Source organism: Podarcis vaucheri (assembly GCF_965113315.1).
Source record: "Podarcis vaucheri genome assembly, chromosome: 15".
Lineage (NCBI taxonomy): Eukaryota > Metazoa > Chordata > Lepidosauria > Squamata > Lacertidae > Podarcis > Podarcis vaucheri.
Genome location: NC_138753.1, coordinates 43,349,671 through 43,367,837, shown reverse-complemented (window position 1 = coordinate 43,367,837; position 18,167 = coordinate 43,349,671). Strand labels below are relative to the sequence as shown.

The 18,167-nt window shown below is 43.0% G+C and overlaps 1 protein-coding gene across 1 annotated transcript in view; it reads left to right on the top strand.

Moving 5' to 3' along the window:
* The window catches only part of ADAM28 (ADAM metallopeptidase domain 28), a 74,891-nt gene that overhangs the window by 43,666 nt on the left and 13,058 nt on the right, over positions 1 to 18,167 (top strand). The window contains exons 11-20 of the mRNA XM_082200303.1: positions 2,140 to 2,270; positions 6,091 to 6,268; positions 7,542 to 7,631; positions 8,514 to 8,709; positions 9,141 to 9,243; positions 10,392 to 10,548; positions 11,832 to 11,912; positions 14,152 to 14,230; positions 16,211 to 16,313; positions 17,100 to 17,196. Coding sequence (XP_082056429.1) covers positions 2,140 to 2,270; positions 6,091 to 6,268; positions 7,542 to 7,631; positions 8,514 to 8,709; positions 9,141 to 9,243; positions 10,392 to 10,548; positions 11,832 to 11,912; positions 14,152 to 14,230; positions 16,211 to 16,313; positions 17,100 to 17,196 — 1,215 coding nt within the window. The remainder of the gene's footprint in view (positions 1 to 2,139; positions 2,271 to 6,090; positions 6,269 to 7,541; positions 7,632 to 8,513; positions 8,710 to 9,140; positions 9,244 to 10,391; positions 10,549 to 11,831; positions 11,913 to 14,151; positions 14,231 to 16,210; positions 16,314 to 17,099; positions 17,197 to 18,167) is intronic.

Here is an 18,167-nt window from a genome sequence, read left to right as displayed (position 1 = left end):
CAGCCTTGGAAGAAGCTCACTAATTCTGGAGGCCTAGATCTTGCTGAAATATCCTGGGAAGGAAACAGAAACACCACCAGCCTCCACACATGCTGTTAGAGCATGCCATGCATGCTGTTAGATTATTAATTTCATTTACTTTTCCCCTTTGCCTAAACACTTTGGCCTGCCTGAAAGCAATGTAAATTGGAAACAGAACATATGAATAAAAGAAGCTACTCAGAAGCAGCTCGCCTGGCAGGGCAGAACCACAAGCCCAGCTTCTTGGTGACACCATTACTGCTGCTTCCCTAGAGGAAGGGGGAACCCTGGTGAAGCTGATCTGGTACACCAGATAATTTGGGCAGCCTCCTTGGGGGATGGGGAGGGATTGCAATAGTGGGTGGAGCAACAAATATAAATTTTTATCTTTGGATAGTGGGCTAGTTTCCACATATACTCACTTCTGCACATATCTATACATTAAGTAGCCCTATCCACCCACTATCTAGACAAGCAAGAGACATTAACAAACACCAAGGACAGGTTGTAGCCAAGCAAAAGCACTCGGCTTTTTTTTAGCTGGAGCTCACCGGAACTCAGTTCCGGCACCTCTCAGGTGGGCACCACTGCCTTTCTAAAAGAACAAAGATGGTGTTCATGGTCAGTTCTGGTACCTCTTTTTCTTGAAAAATAGCACTGCAACGAGGGTGCAAAGTAGGGCCAGTCAGGGGCATGGCCGGGGGGGGGCATGTGGCGTGAGAAGATAGAGAGGTCTGGGAGGCTGCGTTTGAACCCTGGGCCTGATGTTCCCCGTCCCTTATCCATTGAGGAGCCGTAGGTCTGTCTAGTTCAGTATTGTCTACGTTGACTGGCAGCAGCTCTCCAGAGTTTCAGAGAGGGGACTTATCTCTAGCCCTGTCTGGAGATGCCAGGGATGGAACATGGAACTTTGCCCATGCAGAGAATCTGCCCTCCAAGCAAGTTGCAGCCCTTTCAAAAAATGCTCTCTTGCATGTGATGCATAAATAGAGAATAGAGTTGAGCAGAAATGTTTTTCCTGAAATTTGCTTTTCCATTCAGAAGTGGCCATTTTTTTTTGGGGGGGGTTTTCCAGAAACTGTTTTTCTGAAATATTTTACTGGACTGGTGGCAGCTGCTACCTCCCCTCTGTGCTCCTAGAAGGAGTATACATCACAATATAGTTTTATTCCAAGGGCAGAGGTGTGGAGGGGAATTGGCAGCCAATGGATCATCAACAGAACCACCATGGCCACTTGCAGCAGTGATAAAACTATGGGTTTTATCCAGTGCTTATCCTACACAGAAAAGATCCATTGAAGTTAATGGGCATGGCTAACTTAGGCCCAGCGGGACACGGGTGGCGCTGTGGTTGAAACCACTGAGCCTAGGGCTTGCCAATTTAGAATGTTGTATTATTTTATTGTTGTTAGCCGCCCTGAGCCCGGCTTCGGCTGGGGAGGGTGGGATATAAATAAAAAATTATTATTATTTATTAAGGTCAGCGTTTGAATTAAGGTTCGAATCCCCGCGACAAGAGTGAGCTCCCATTGTTCAGTCCCAGCTCCTGCCAACCTAGCAGTTCAAAAGCACGTCAAAAGTGCAAGTAGATAAATAGGTACCACTCTGGTGGGAAGGTAAACAGTGTTTCCGTGTGCTGCTCTGGTTCGCCAGAAGCGGCTTAGTCATGCTGGCCACATGACCCAGAAGCTGTCTGCGGACAAACACCAGCTCCCTCGGCCTGTAAAGCGAGATGAGCGCCTCAACCCAAGAGTCGTCCGCAACTGGACCTTCGGGTCAGGGGTACCTTTACCTTTACCTTTGTTGTTGTTGTTGTTTAGTCGTGTCTGATTCTTCGTGACCCCATGGACCAGAGCACGCCAGGCACTCCTGTCTTCCACTGCCTCCCGCGGTTTGGTCAAACACCTTTAACTTAGGCCCCTTAATTTTTTGGCAACAATTTTTAACAAACAACAGACCCTTGAAAATGACTAGATTTTCCTTCCCTCCCTCCACCCACCTCCAGAGCCTAATATTCACTCAAAATTTCACTGAGCTTTTCCACGCAATGCTAATAACCACCATCATCTTCTGTTTCCTGGAAGACTAACAATAGGTTAACTGTTCTCCCTTCTGCAGGATCACAACCCAAACCCAATTGCTATTGGTGCAACCATGGCCCATGAAATGGGGCATAACTTTGGCATGAATCACGATGCAAGTTTCTGTAAGTGCAGTTCTGGATCGTGCATCATGGCGGCGCAACTCAGGTGAGTCCCCTGTACCTGCCAGAGGAGTCTGGCAAAACCTGTGGTTGCTTTTGAATGCAATTGCTGCTAAACAGTTTTGAATTAATAATTCAACTATGTTGCATGGGACTGTTGCCAGGATGGTGCAGTTTTCTGAAAACTCTGCTGGAGAGCAAAAGTGCTTAACCCATCGTCTGCTGAAACTAGCACCTGCTTCTTTGTTATCAGAGGAGAGATTTAGTTAAACTGGGCATAAAAACTGGGCTTTCTTACAGCCAAGTGGTATATAAATTTTGTTAAATAAATATAATTAGAGAGAGCAATCTTGAACTGATAAATGGTGGGAGTAGACAGGGTTAAGCAGCCCTCTCCACGTTTCTTCCACTTAAAGTGGCAGCACTTTGCAGCTGCTTTTCATTTTTAAGAAAGTTGAGAGACTGTTAATGCATTCCTGACTAGTTCCTCTCTCAGTGAAATCAATAGATCACAGAATTTTGTTTGCTGGCTGATTGATGTTGTTGTTTTGCTTAGGCTCAGAAATAGGTCTTGCTAGACATGGCTCTATTGCAGACTTCTATTGCTGTCTTTTGTGTAAGCCTCTTGCAGCCTTGATAGAGCATGCAGTTGTTTGGGAAGTTTCTGTACTTGCTGCAAAAAGCCCAGGGTGCTCATTCCCTCATGTTCAGGGAGTTATTTGATGGAATTTGTGCATCATATGCAGTTTTAATATGTGAAAGGATTTCTTTGGTGTTTCACACAGAAGCACTTGCTTCAAGAATGTCTGCTTTCCCCCAACAAGCAAGTGCTGAGGTTTCTGGTGCAACTTTGTTATGACCTTAACAGAAAACCGCGTCTGGTTGTGAGTGGTTTTCAGTAGATCCCCTTTTGCTTTCATGATGTGACTTGGTGACCATTGCTCACCCACATGCCTCTCCCCCTCCCTCCCTTAATATGTGCTTTCCGAAACAATAGAAACACCCTTTGATATTTTCCCTCCTCTGAATTCAGCCACGCAATTCTCAAGCCAAGCAATGTGTATAAAAATGTGTATGCTAGTGTAAAATCTGCACAAAAATGCTTATATTGGCAAAAATAACATACAAAAATGTAAATAAACCTGAGAAATTCACACTAAAATGCTGATGAGTTTTCATGAGGACTTTTAACATTTAAAAAATGACAAAATGATGGTGAAATGTGGAAAACTGAACTTAAGATGGGAGGAAAATGAGAACTCACATCCCTTATCCTCAGGGAATGCTGTTTTTCCCGGCCAACGCACCAAGAAATGTAGCCTTATGAGGCTTTGCCCTCGGGTGGGAAAAATATTGCGCCTGGGAAAGGGAAGTGGGAGTCAACAGACACTCAAGGAATAGTTTCGGAGAAAAGGCTTTTATTTCTACCATCCATGAACTGGTAGAAGGAGCAAGTGTGATAAGTCACAAAAAGCATGCACGAGTTCACAATCATGTGCACAAGTATATATACCCCTTCCAGATCCCTCCCCCTTCTTCCAGAGTCCTGCCCCTGAGTTCCTCTGAGCATGAACAGAAAGCTGTCTTGGGACTATTTTGGACTCTTCCCAGGAAAGGGGGAATGAGAGCGGTTCAGCATGTCCAGAGATGTTGCAACTGAATGAGATAAGATTCGTTTCTCAGGCCTGAGTATTCTTGGCATTGACAGAGGCTATTCATTTGCTTTTAAAAGTAACATTTTGCCTATGCACAGCATCTTGTGATAGAACAGAGGAAAGCAGAGAAAAGCTGTTTTGGATTTTTAGAAGACAAAAGGAATTCTGGACAGTTTTGAGGCCTGGGGTGATTTCACAGACAGGATTTGGGTATCCTGTCCCTTCAAAAGAAACAAAAAATGACAGATTGGTCCATCCCTAATCTCTATTTAAGTGTTACTTTAACCCTAAGCAAATTGTTTCACAGTAGGGCCAAATGAGACCTTACACTGGAGCTGTGTGTGTGATTTTTTTAATTTCTGCAAATGCAGCCATGAGGTACAATTTGGATCGAGGCCATGCATGGGAGGTTTATCATGGACCCAAATCAATTCCTTGGAGCTTTTCTTAGCCGTGGAGGGGGAAAGCAGAAAACTTATATTTTAAAGCCAACACATCTTCCCCTTCAAAGCTAATAACAGGTCTGGAGGAGCAATCTGCATTGGGGCCATGATATTTCAAAGAAGAGTTAGATCATTCTTCCTCTAGCCATGGCCCTGATAAAAAACAACAGCTGCTTAAAAAAAAGAAGAAAATTACATATGGAATTCCAAACACAGAGCTTTAATGTAACACATAGCTTGGCTGCTAGTTTGACCAGAAGAAAGCTTTTTCAGACGAAGTGACTGAATAATAATAATAATAATTTATTTATTTATACCCCACTCATCTGGCTGGGTTCCCCCAGCCACTCTGGGCGGCTTCCAGAAAAATATTAAAATACAATAAGGACTGAATATTGACATTACATATAAACCCCTTAGCAGTTTGGGACCAGTTTACTTGTAGGATCACCTTACCTCATATATGCCCAATTGACTGCTTAGATCTGCTGAACTGGCACTGTTGCAAGTAATCAAGACCATTTTTCAGCCGAAACTCACCAGAACTGAGTTCCTGCTCCTCTTAGGTGGGCACCATTGCCATTCTAAGAGAATAAGGGAGGTGTTCATGGTTTCTTTTTCTAGAAAAATAGTACTGCAGATAACACTCATTCTATACTTGAAAGAAATCAGCCTTTTAATGTGGCAGGACCTACACGTTGGAACTCCTTGCCTGTTGACATCAGGAGCCTGCTGATGTTTTTTATCCAGACATACAGATGTTGGCATGTTTTGATCTTTATATATTTGTAATACAATGTAAACTGTGTATCTTTCTTAAATAAAATTTAATAATAATAAAAATAAAAAAAAAATAAAAAAATGGATGTGCATTGAGCAAATCAGTTGCAGTCTTCCCTGGTGACTTCTTCTTGATGGAATGCACGTCTCTCACAGGCATGAACATTGGTCACCAAGTCACGCTGTGCAAAAAGGGATCTTGCATAATACTAGTGGCAAGGAGAAATAGGTTTCTTAGAAGTCTATACAAAATTCTGCAAGAAAACTGCACCACAGAGTGAGAATTCTTGTCCTGACTGTGGTCTTAGGTTTTGGTTCTCATCCAAAATACAACTTTCATTGCATTTTTCTTTTCTTTTTTAAAATGACTATAAAACCTGGTCTTTAGACTTGTGCAGAATCTGTGAGAACTGGTTGTGACATATTGAGGGGAAAGGTGTGTTTGCATCTTATATAGACTCGGGGTAGATGTGGCCAAAATTGACACAATAGGAAAACAAAATTTGCACCACTCTAGTCCATCCATGCATCTGCTGTGTTTCCTAAAGAATTTGAGTGAGTTAGTGATGGTGAATCTTTGCTTATTTAGGACTATACTAAGCCACACTATTTAAATATCTGTGCAGCTGGTTCTTATATTTTAGAAGCCTATTGTGGCATTAAGCAATTCATTGATTCCTGCCTTGCAGGGAGTTGGGCTAGATGACTCTACAACTCTATGATTCCAATAGATATAGTCCATCCATACCAGTATTCTCTGGCTGACTGAGAATGTAGATCCCTTTGGTTCTTTGCTAAAGGCTTTCAGCTTGAGGTGGTGGCTGTGATCTGATGCAGAGGCCTTTCTCGTCACCTGTTTGCTGCTGCCAGACCTGTGTTGATTGGAGGTGACCTTCTGCCTACAAAGCATGCATTCTACCACTGCACTATATCATCCCTCCCAATTATTGGCTAGAATAATTTCCCACATATCTTTTCATCTTTACAGCTACAAAACTCCCCGGGACTTCAGCTCCTGCAGTTTGCAGGATTTTCAGAAATACATCATGGACCGGACCCCATCCTGTATAACTAACATGCCATCTCCAAAAGATATCATTGCAACCCCCGTCTGCGGGAATGACTTTGTTGAAGAGGGAGAAGAATGTGACTGCGGCTCTCCAGAGGTATCTGTTAATGAACTGCTGTGAAAAGCAACTTGTCAATGGGTGGAATTCTTAACAGAATCTTATGGCTGTTTCATGGCATAACTGAGTGCACTTTCACATTAAAGAACACATGGATTGGCAATGCAAGATATCAGTGTACCAATGTCCCAATTTCAAATTTGGAAATTTTAATTTTGAAGTGAGGGTTGCAAAAGTTCCTTAAAAAATATTATTAATGCAGATAGAAGTGGTGTATCCTCTGTCTGAAGGAGCCGGGAAATGCAAGATGATACCAAATTGGAAAAATAAAATGATGTGTGAAGGGAAATAACTGCAATTTGGGGGGTTGGGCAGGGGGGTAATTACTCAACCTGGGCAGCTGCCCTCTCCCTGGCTCTGAGACAGGGTCCACAGCTATTGACTTCTGTCCTGGGGCCTGTGAGTTACCATTTAAATTTTCCACAGTGCTCCTGCCATCGTGTCACTTGGGCATTGTGGGAAAGTTAAATAGCCACCCGCTGCTCCCACCACTTCTGTAAGACAAAGCCACTGATGTAGGAAAGAGTCCATCCGAGGATATGTTGCTGAGGACCCCATCAAACCTGGATCTTGTCCTGGGATAACTACGTAGCAGCAGCAGTGCCTTTCCTTTTCCTTTTTCCTTTTCCTCTCTCCTTTTTCCTTTTGCCAGCACAAGACCAAACAATGCACCTGGAATGATACAATGCCATGATGTAGTATCTTTCCAATAGGGCCTTACTTAAAGTAACAATGTGGTAACTACTCATTAACTCTTCTGTGGGAACATAGAAGAAGCACTGAATCTGGCACTGGGTGCTGAACATTGAACATTTCAGATTGTTTTCAAATGAGAAGCCAGAGACCTGCTCTGAGCGTGATTTGCAATTGGCAGGGAGAGGGTGACAGTCTCTTGCATAAACCCATGAGGAGCTAGACAGAATAAATTATACAAAATAAAAGGGGGAATATTATGCAAATATACTTGGTTTGCACAATTTATGCAGATTGCAAAATTAAACTTTTCTTGACACCTCATTTAAATTAGCTTAGTGCAGAATTTTCATTTTTCATTTTGACTTTTTTTAACACCAAGGTCACACAGCTCTGGTTAAATAAGCATCCACCTTTCAGTTTACAATCATTAGTATTTTAGATGAAGTGTGCTGAAGAAATACTTCCCTCCTTTATTAGTTACCCATCTGAAAAGATACTAATTGGAAGAGATCAGGCAAAATTAAGTTGATAATACAGGACTGTTCTTGGTTTTAAGGAATGCAAAAATGACTGCTGCGAGGCTGCAACTTGTAAACTGAAGCCAGGTGCTAAATGTGGATATGGGGACTGTTGTGAAAATTGCCAGGTAAGGCTTTGTTTCCTACACTGAAAATAATACCTCTCAATCCTGTTGCACATTGGTCAAATGGGGATGTAATCTCTGTTTCTCTCTATTGCCCATATTGAGCATATTTATATTCTTTCTGGGTTGCTTTCTAAAGCTCAGTTGAAACTTATTAACATGTCTGCATAGGAATTTGTGGGGAGGCTGAGTAGTTCTGTTGCCACGAGAGGAATGGACCTCTTATGGCAACCTCTTAGTTCTGGTAAGTAACACAAGTTGAATATGATGGTCTCCACTTATGACATGAATGCCATTGTGGCTTTCAGGCAATGTAACACCATAAGTTGTAGCCAATTAACTTTACTCAGACTAGATCCAGTGAAATTAATGGACCTAGGTTAGCCATGTACATTAATTTCAATGGGTCTGACTTAATGTTGGATACAACCCTATGGGCTCAGTTGGGAATCCAGGCTATTTCTGGACTTCTCCAGATGGCCTGTTTATTGATCATTCATTTTGATTTGTTTGTGGAGAGCTTATAGAACAATGAGCATTCATACTTCTTGATGCTTTTCCCTGCCTCTTTCCAAATTGAAAAATAGTTCTTTTCGTGTTTAACAATGGATTTATTGCAGTAGAGCACTTTAATCCACATTGACTTTGCGAAACTAAATTTTCCAGTATGTGCTTGAATCCCCTCCCACAAACACTGAGGGTCTTGTGGAAACCCCTGGAGCTGTTTGGGCTGGGATGCCCATCCTTCCCTAGTTGGTAGCCAGCATGGCAGAGAAGAGAAGGCTTCACTGTAGACTGGACGAACCATGATCATTTATATTTGATCTCCACTGCTAAATATGATAAATAATGAGGGATTGGATGACCTTTCTCTTTCCCCTACAGATTAGAAGAGCAGGCGCTGTATGCCGGCCAGTGAAGCATGACTGCGACCTACCAGAACTGTGCACAGGGACCTCTCAGCAATGTCCCATGGATCGCTTCCGAGTGAATGGATTCCCTTGCAAAAATAACGAGGGTTACTGCTACATGGGGAAGTGTCCCACTTTGCAGAACCAATGCCTTGCACTTTGGGGGCCAGGTGAGTGAACCCTGGAGTTACTGAACATCTAACTTGAAAGAGGCTTACAGATTTGTTTTGTATTCAGTTTAACTTGGTCTTTCCTGCTGAGCCGGAGCTCAGCTGAGGATACATTGGTGTAATTCCTGCACTGTAGCGCAATCAGGGCTCAGCTGCCTCTGCTGGGACTCATCCAGGAGAACCGAAGCTGGTGTGACTCCCTGAAAAAGGGTGGGATGGGGCAAGGAGAGACTTACGCCTATTCCAAACCTCTTTCAGCTCAGCCACAGCACCTAGCAACACAGCAGAAAAAGGACTGGTAAAAAGTTGTGACTTATGACGTGCCTTTGGCTTGATCCGACACTGTGTTGTGCTCACGTTCTGCTTTTGCGATTCATACCATTATACTGCTACATGCTGAAGATTTTATTTTATTTCTTTTGCCTTTTCAGGTGCCACAGTGGGTGTGGATTCTTGTTATGCTATAAACCAGAACGGGGTTTATTATGGCCATTGCAAGAAGGCTAATGGCACATACATACCATGTGGAAAAAAGTAAGCGCCACAAACACAAATCAGTCCCAGGGCATAGTTGTCTGAGAGCACATCACCTTGGGTCTGGTCTGACCAATTCCTGGGGACCCTATGCATACCACCTTGGGCTCCAGAATGAGAGAAAGGCGGGGTATAAAAATATCCAATAGGAGGCATCATGAAAAATTAAGCAAGGCCTCTCTAAAGGTCAGCCGTCTCTGCTTGATTTCTACAAGGAGGTTCAGGTCAGGAAGCACAACCTGCTGCAAATGGTCCTCCAGTTCTGCTTGCAGACACCATGGCTCTGCTCTCACCTTTAAAGACAGGCAGATTATGTCAGCTGCGGGTGGCGGGAATTGGGTTCTTTGAGTATTCTTTCATACCGTGAACCGTCTCCTAAATGAGCTTCAGAGTTCCGCTGGGCTGCTGCAAACAACCCAGTTAATCTGGGGGTGGGGTGAGCATAAGGATGAGGGAGAAACTAGATTCAGTTCACATTTAATTAGCACATTCGGAGACAATATGTGAAAAATCCTTCAAATTTTGCACCTCTCCGGATTTTGCAATGCAGTTCCCCAGATAAGTAACGTGTTCAAAAATGCATATTAGGGTTAAATGCGCTTATAAATGCATATATTAGTGAAGATAGCATACAAAAAAAAGCATTAAATTAGGGGAAACTGCATGCAAAAATGTGTATATTAGTCAAAAGATCATACAAATAGGTGTATATTAAATTTGCTCTGAAATGCTGACAAATTTTCATGAGGTTTGGGGAAAATTCTTGTGGAAGTGCAAAAAACTGTATTTAAGACTGGAGGGGGATGAGAAGCTGAGAGAACCGAAATTGATAGGTTTATCCATCCTTAGATGAGCAGTCTTCTGTTTATCCTATCTCTAGTAATGAAATGATAATAATAGAATCATAAAATTGTAGACTTGGAAAGGTCCCTGAGGGTCATCTAGTCCACGCCCTGCAATGCAGGAATCCTTTGCCCAAAGTGGGGCTTGAAACCACAACCCTGAGATGAAGAATCTCATGCTCCACCAACTGAGCTATTCCAGAAGGTCAAACAAATATCAGTTAATCTGGTGATATAATGACTTTCCTAATTAGTCTGTTCTTGTTTAAAAGAAAAACTCAAGGTAACCGTCTGCTTCCTTTTCAGAGATATAAAGTGTGGCAAGTTATATTGTACAGGGGGTTCTCGAATGCCTTCAACTGGAAGTCTAGTGTCGTTTGATACATGCAAAGGCAGTTTCCCAGGCAAGGACCAAGAAGATGGTGGAATGGTTGCCACTGGAACAAAATGCGGAGAAGGCATGGTTAGTGACTCACATCCTCTTCCTTTGATCCACAGGTGTGGTCGGGGGGAGGTTTCTCAAGCACAATTTCTGTAATGCGGTTGTTGGAATTGCTGCAAGAACAGAGTGAGCCGTTTCACACCGGTAGCTTGCCAAGCAGGGCTGCACCTTTGGGGTTCATTTGTCAGCCATGCTTCTGATCCTGCCTGTGAACTGAGCCTGTCCAAGTTATGTTCACATACTTCAAATGCCGGCACAATAATATCCTGAATGCTACAGCTTTAAGATTTAATTCCATTACAATTTTTCTGAGCCTTTTTAAGGAGTGAAATTGGCATGCCCGTATTCTCTGAAAGCAGAAGTCACCTACCTGGCTCCCACTGGGGCTCTGGGGCCCTTGAATTCCTCTTGTGGTGCCTAGGAAGCCCTCTGACCCCACACTCTCTGCTTCCATGGGGTGATGAGGGTGGTTACCTTCTTCGTCCCTTGAAAAATGCCTAGAGCTGAAGGAGGAAGCTGGAAGAGTGATGTTCTTTTCCTCTCCCTTTACAAGGTTCAGATTAGTTCTACTGGATCTTTTCCCAGATGCCTTGGGAAAAGGAAGTGTGTGTGTGCTTCTGTCTCATGTGGAGTGCTCAGTGCTTTTTTAAAAAGGGGTACTGAAGGGTATGCAGTACCAGCACCTCCTTTTGTTGTTGTTAAAAAGAGTGGCACTTACTGGAACATCTTCATGGTGAGTACCGGCACCTCTTTTTGTAGAAAAGAAGCACTGGGCTTAGAAGAAGCACATCTGGCCTAGAAGGGAGAGAAGTGACCAGAGGAGGTGTCACTCACAGCATCCACTCAAAAATTCAAATGTGGCCATGAGCCTAAAAAAGTCTTCTAAAGTGACATGGATCTTAAGATGGAGGTCAGAAATTAGTATAGCTCAGTCATGACTGGCCATCTCCTCCCCAGCCAAGCAGGTCTCTAGACTCACAGGCTCAGGAAACTGACAAGTACCCCTTCTTTGAGGACACAACAAAGCTAGAAAGCTGCCATATCAGACTGTGATCTGAGCTGCCTACCAACATGGCGGGTGGGAGCCTAGGGTCAGAAAGTTATATCCAGTCACACTATTTGTACCTTAAGCCAGATATTATCTATACTACCTGGCTGAGGCTATCCATGTTCCCACACAGAAAAGGCTCTTTCTCTTTACTCACTACTTGAACCTTTTAACTGAAGCTTCAGTGGTGTTCGGTTTTGCAGAAAAGAAAAGAACCGCCCCACCCTGTTGATCATCTTTGGCATTTTGCTTTCAGGTCTGCAGCAATGGGCAATGTGTCGAGATTGAGAGAGCCTACAGGTCCACCAACTGTTCTTCCAAGTGCCAAGGACATGCTGTAAGAGTTGCATCACGGTTAAGGGAAGAATAATGGTGGCTGCCTTTTAGTGGCCTTTGTAAACGTTCTGCTTAGAGGCACAAACCTTTCCTTCCTCTGTTGAGCACGTATGTCTGTATTCTTCACCCTTCCTCTCACAGTATTCTCCCAGGACCGTGTTCCTCAGTGAGTCACTGAATTTCTGCATTGGAGACTTTGGTTCTTTTGTTTCCCCCCACCTCTGCCCATGCCCAGTATTTCTTCTGTAGCTTCTGACGTGCCCCAGTCCTGGTTGTCAGTTACAAGATACTGTGTATGCTGCTCTCTGATCTATCTCTACTAGGGATGGGGAAGAGAAATGTGTTCAGTTGCATTTTAATGAGAATTGGAATGCAGCTATCCTTCAAAATTTTAACTTATCCTAATTTTTGCAATGCAGCTCTCTAACCCAGATGTGTATATTGGGGGAAAGTGTGCACAAAATACACATATTACTGTACAAAACTGCATTGTATTCGGGGAAATTTCCTTCAAAACTGTATACATTAGGCAGAAATGCACACAACAAAGTTTATACTAGGAGAAGGAAACAAAAATGGATAGATTCACCCATCCCTACTTTATACTGGAGCCAATGAAGATGTATCTGGACATGTACTTGGGCTCACTAGTTGAGGTTAACCCTTGAGTCCCATGGCATGAAGAGCCCAGAGTTTGTTGCACTAGCCAAAATGTGTGGAATTGGATGCAAAGTCCTCTCTTGCTGGCAAAACCTGATGGTGAAAGCAAGCCCTGAACCAGATGGCATTTCAACAGTGACCGTAAATGTCACCATTATTATTATTATTATTATTATTATTATTATTATTATTATTATTTCATAAAATTTATTTACCACTTTATTGTAAAAACCCTCAAAGTGGTTATTAATTTAATATTATTACTATATTGTTGTTAAATGTGTTATTCTGTTTTTAAAAATATTATTTAATATTTATATCTTTCTACCAATAAGTAAAAGGGACGCGGGTGGCGCTGTGGGTAAAACCTCAGCACCTAGGACTTGCCGATCGCATGGTCAGCGGTTCGAATCCCCGCGACGGGGTGAGCTCCCGTCATTCGGTCCCAGCTCCTGCCCACCTAGCAGTTCGAAAGCACCCCCGGGTGCAAGTAGATAAATAGGGACCGCTTACTAGCGGGAAGGTAAACGGCGTTCCATGTGCTGCGCTGGCTCGCCAGATGCAGCTTTGTCACGCTGGCCACGTGACCCGGAAGTGTCTGCAGACAGCGCTGGCTCCCGGCCTATAGAGTGAGATGAGCGCACAACCCTAGAGTCTGGCAAGACTGGCCCGTTCGGGCAGGGGTACCTTTACCTTTTACCTTTACCAATAAGTACCCAGAGAAACTTACAAAAGAAGGAAAAAAGGAAACCCTAATAATACATTGAAGAATAAGCATGTATTACTAAAAAACTTACAGCCATGAAAAGCAGCAATTAAATTAACAGTCTGAAGACAACAGGAAGGGAGCCAGGTGATGTAGGCCCAGTGAAGGCCATCCACTGTCCTGAGCAAGACAGTTTTGGTCCTCAAACCAGGACAGGAGCAAAATTGGTTTCATCCTTAAAATCCTGGTGCTGAGAAGTGACCACACACTCAGGCGCCTTGCCCAAATCAGGAAGATTGGAGACAGGATCATAGCCAGGTCATCATAGCATGAATAAGATCATGAGAAAAGCCCTGTGGAGTCTGGACAAAGGCCCACAGCAATCAAGCAGATGCCCATGGGAAGCTCACAAGAAGGACAGCAGCAGTCTCTCCACTGCTGGAGTCCTGGCAATGGGTGGCCAGAGGTCTACTTCTGTAAATTGTGAGGGCCATTCCTTTCCACAAGGAGGCCTTGACCACCTTTGACTCTCAGGTAGACAAGACATTTTTGAAAGTTTCCCCCTTCTCAAAGAAGTCTGTGTGTGTGTGTGTGTTCAGTATTTTGGCTAACAGCTGATAACTTACACCAATTTTGGGATTGACTGCAGTTTTGATAATTTGTTGGAGCTGTGCCTTTGTTATCTATATAATTTTGTATTTATTTTAAAATGTTTGTTTTATGACTTGCACTGCATTGAATAACAGACCTGATCAAAAGGCAGGATAGACATCTTTCCAATAAAAATAAATAAATGAATGAATAAAGCAAGCATGGTCTGCTTCTTTTCCATGTGCCCATTTTAGAGACTAATGCTAGGTCTGTGCTATCACAGGTATGTGACCATGAGCTGCTATGCCAGTGTGAAGAAGGATGGGCGCCACCAAATTGCGATGACCCCACAGCAAATAGATGTGAGTTAAAGCAGGAGTCCCCTGCCACACTCCCCCTTTCTTTTCACCTAACATAACCGTGGACTCTTTTGTCATATGGCTAACAAAATGGCCTCTTCCCCAAATTTGCCACCCAGTTCACAGATGATTAATTTTTTGGGGAGGGGGATTTGGGCTATTGGGTGAGGACTTTTGAATGGATTTGGAGGCAGGCTTACTATTTGCAGTGGGGGCGGCCATGAGTGTCTACCCCTTTTAAAGCTCTAAACGGCAAAATGAAGGCAATGATGGAGCTCTTCTCAGAAGCTACTAGTTTGCAGCTGACATGTTTTCCTCAGAATGCCCCAGATCCAGCATCGTTCTGGAGTATTCTGGGGTGAAAAATGGCATCCACCAGCCGCTAAACAGAGCTTTATTGTTACCTTATTGGGAGTTGGGGGGGTGGGGGTGGCGGCGGCACACCTTCTCTGCCGCAAATGGTAAACCTGCCTCACCATGAACTCTTCCAAAAATCCCACCTGAAATATTGGCCGCTATTTCAGGGAACAACCCACCCTGTCCCAATATTGTTGAAAGTTTGCAGCTGCAAACTCAATTTGGCATAAGCCATTTCTCTGTGTGTTCTCCTGCTCCACATAGCTGGGCTAGTGATGGAAGTGAATGATCATTTAGGTAACAACATCAGGACATCAGGTAAGTTCTGTAATACATTGCTGGAGTTGTGATGGGGGAACTCAATGCACGGCTGTCATTTGGGGTGACTCACCTTTGCTTCTTACAAATTCTTCCCTTACTGTTGATTTCAGTGGCATTAGGTTGGCCATATTTACCAGTTCTCTCTCCAGGACATGTAGCAAAGTGTACACCAAACTCTCTTCTATTGCTCTGCATGACTGCAAGCTTCTCCTGATAAAGTAGTAAACTCAGGTGCCCCAAAGTATTAACAAGTTTATAAAAATATTGGGGGGGGGGGTTAATAACTAGTACAGTCTTAACCAAATCTACTCAGTCCTACTGAAATCCATGGGACTTATCCCCAGGTAAGTAGGGTTAGGACTGCATCTTATGTAATTTGGGGAAGGATCCTTGGGTAGCAGAAAAACAGATGCAATCATCCTAGCATACAGTGTGATATCATCCTGTTGAATTCTTGCTGGCTTGATGATGGCCAGGAAGAGGAGACTAAGAGCTCTATTTGAAGAAGGATGTAGTTCATTACTTAGCTGCAAGATGACCCTTCTCTGAGCAAGAAGTTGTAGGCAAAGAGGATGGTGGCCCATTATTTATTTACCTATTATCAACACATTTCCTTATTATATTTTTATCCTGCCCTTCACTCCAAAGAGCTCAGAGTGACACATTATTCTCTCTCATGCACACATTTATCCTACAAGCTTTTGTGTATCCAAAGCAATTCACTTACAGTAGCTTGTTTTAATCCTTACAATTTCTGTAAGATGGGGCAGTATAATTAACCCTATATTACAGATGCCAGGCGACTCTCTAAACCATGGTTTAGATGGTCACAAATGAACTGCAGCAAAGCCTCAGGTAGGTTCATATGCAACCTCCCCTCTTCTTCTTTCACAAAAGGAGGTGAATTTATTCACCTTGGACTAAACCATGCTCACCTTGAGGTGATTGTGGTCTCTCCATAGTTACAACAAACCAGGGTCAAACCATGCATTGATATTCTGGTTTGGTAAGTAACTAGAGTTCGAATAAACCCCAGTTCCCTCATGGTTTAGTCAAAAGTGAAAACAGAAGCTTTAAGTCACTTTTGGATATGAAGGAGAAGAGAAGGGAAGGTGTGGGGCTTTCTGACACACTTTTGTGAAAATCTAGTTTATCACGAACTGGTCCTCAGGCTGACAGAATGTGTTTTGGATCATTTCCTATGTCACACATGAGGAATAGGGGAGTCTTTGGGGAAGCATGATTTCCAAGAATTGTCTCTCAATACAATCTCAGATTTGTTTATGGCCTGTTCTTTTTTTGCAGATATCATCATCATTGTTGCAGTGTTGTTAGCCATTTTAGTCACAGCAGTCACCATCATTGTCTTGTTCCGGTACAAAATTTCAAAGAAGAAAAATAGTCCAAGGTGAATCTTTTAAGTGAAGAATTGTCAGCCAAATTTTGCAAAAGGGTTTAACTGCTGGATTTGCTAAGCGCTCAATACTAGGAATGGCATGTGTGGCCAGATTGAACATTGGGGTGGAAAGCCAACTCTGGCTAGTTTGAGCAGTAGAGACTTAGATTTTGGATGCCAGAAACCTGCTGATTTGGAGCTATAATTCACCTTGATTAAAAGCAGGGCTGGAGGACTTGCAGCTGTTCAGATTAGGGATGGCTAGTGCAGCCTGTCTGTAGGCACTTGCACCATAAATTGTATGTGTTTTGTATTTATGCATTTCTTCATAAAACACAGTTTTGTATGCCCATTTCCTGTAAAGTAATGCACATTTGTATGTACTTTGTACCAAAACGGCAAGGCAAAATTCAAAGTGGAGAATTCATATGTGTATTCCAATTCGCATATAAGTCTGAAACCAGTTTGGTTTCCTTTAAAATACTGTAGGGCTAGACAACAAGCTCTTCTGGAATCAGTCCTCCTGATCATGTATACCTCATTTACCCTATGCTTCAATGGCAAAATCCAGAGATTCCCCTCCAAGAGCACTGTGTTCCTTTGGAAAGAAGGACGGGATATTATTATTATTCTGGACCAAACAATATATGATTCAGGAGAGACAGTGAAGGTCTCCATTCTCTGTCTCTTCTGCATTCTATATTGTTTGACCAAGACTTCTACATTTCTGGGTACAGAACACAGATGTTCTAAGTTATGAATTCAATCCACATGCTAATATTTACTGTTTTTTGATAGCACCCACAAGAGTGTGGCTGGATCCACAAACCATGCCTTCTCAGGTCAAGATCAGAAGAGAAGACAACATCTTGGCCCTGTGCCTGGCCCTCCAGAGGTGAGAAGCAACACAAACTGTTTAAACATCTGGGCAAAAGCAATGATCCTGTACCATTTGCAGTCCATTCACTTTGAATAAGGTTATCATAAACATTCTTCCCAATAATACTGGCCCTCAGGTGGCTGAGTTTCTGTCAGTTTGGAAGTAAAATTGGGCTACACAAAATTTCTACATAATTAGAGTACTTCCTAGGTAACCCAGGTTCCTAAGTTTGTAAAATAAATGAACAATATTTTTTAAAGAAAACGACAAAAAAAACCCACCCTTACAAGGAATTATAAGTTTCCAGGATATACAAAATAGTGAGGAAGCTGAAGATGGCAGACAGGGAGATGAAACTGAACTAAGAAGCCTTTAATGGGTTACAGTAAGTATCAAGAAGAGGTCCTTATCAGGATCCACCATACTGGCCAAATTTGATAGGCGGGTGAAGCTACCCACCTTTCAATTTCATGATGTCATGGGATTTGGTGCTTTGAAGTCCCAGAGTGAGGACACTTTGCTCCAGTGGGCTTTGGCAAAGCACCGCCCTTACCTGTATGACATCAGCTATAGGGCGGGCCAGTATGGCTTGCCCAGAATGGCTTATGGGTCAAATAGAGAAGGGTGATGAGCCCAGATTGGCTCATGTACCAGAGGTTCCTTACCCTGCTATATAGCTATGCAATGCTCAAGTTCTCAGCAACTCCAAAACTGAGCCCCTAGCGTGGTGCATTTATTTCATTCTTTCTTTTGTTTGTTAGTCATTTTACACTAAAAAGTCTCAAAGTGAATTAACAAGATATAAGGTCTGAAGGGCAGCAGTTGAAGAAGGAGCAAAAAGGGTTTTCTTGTGTGTGTGTGTGTTTCTTTGTGGCTGGTTAGCTGTTTTCCCTGTGTAAAGGTCAGAGGGGGCAGGGTTTCTGTTGAGGCAGGGGATTAGCTGTGGGAGGAGCTTATCAGAGTCTGAAGGGCAGCAGTTGAAGAAG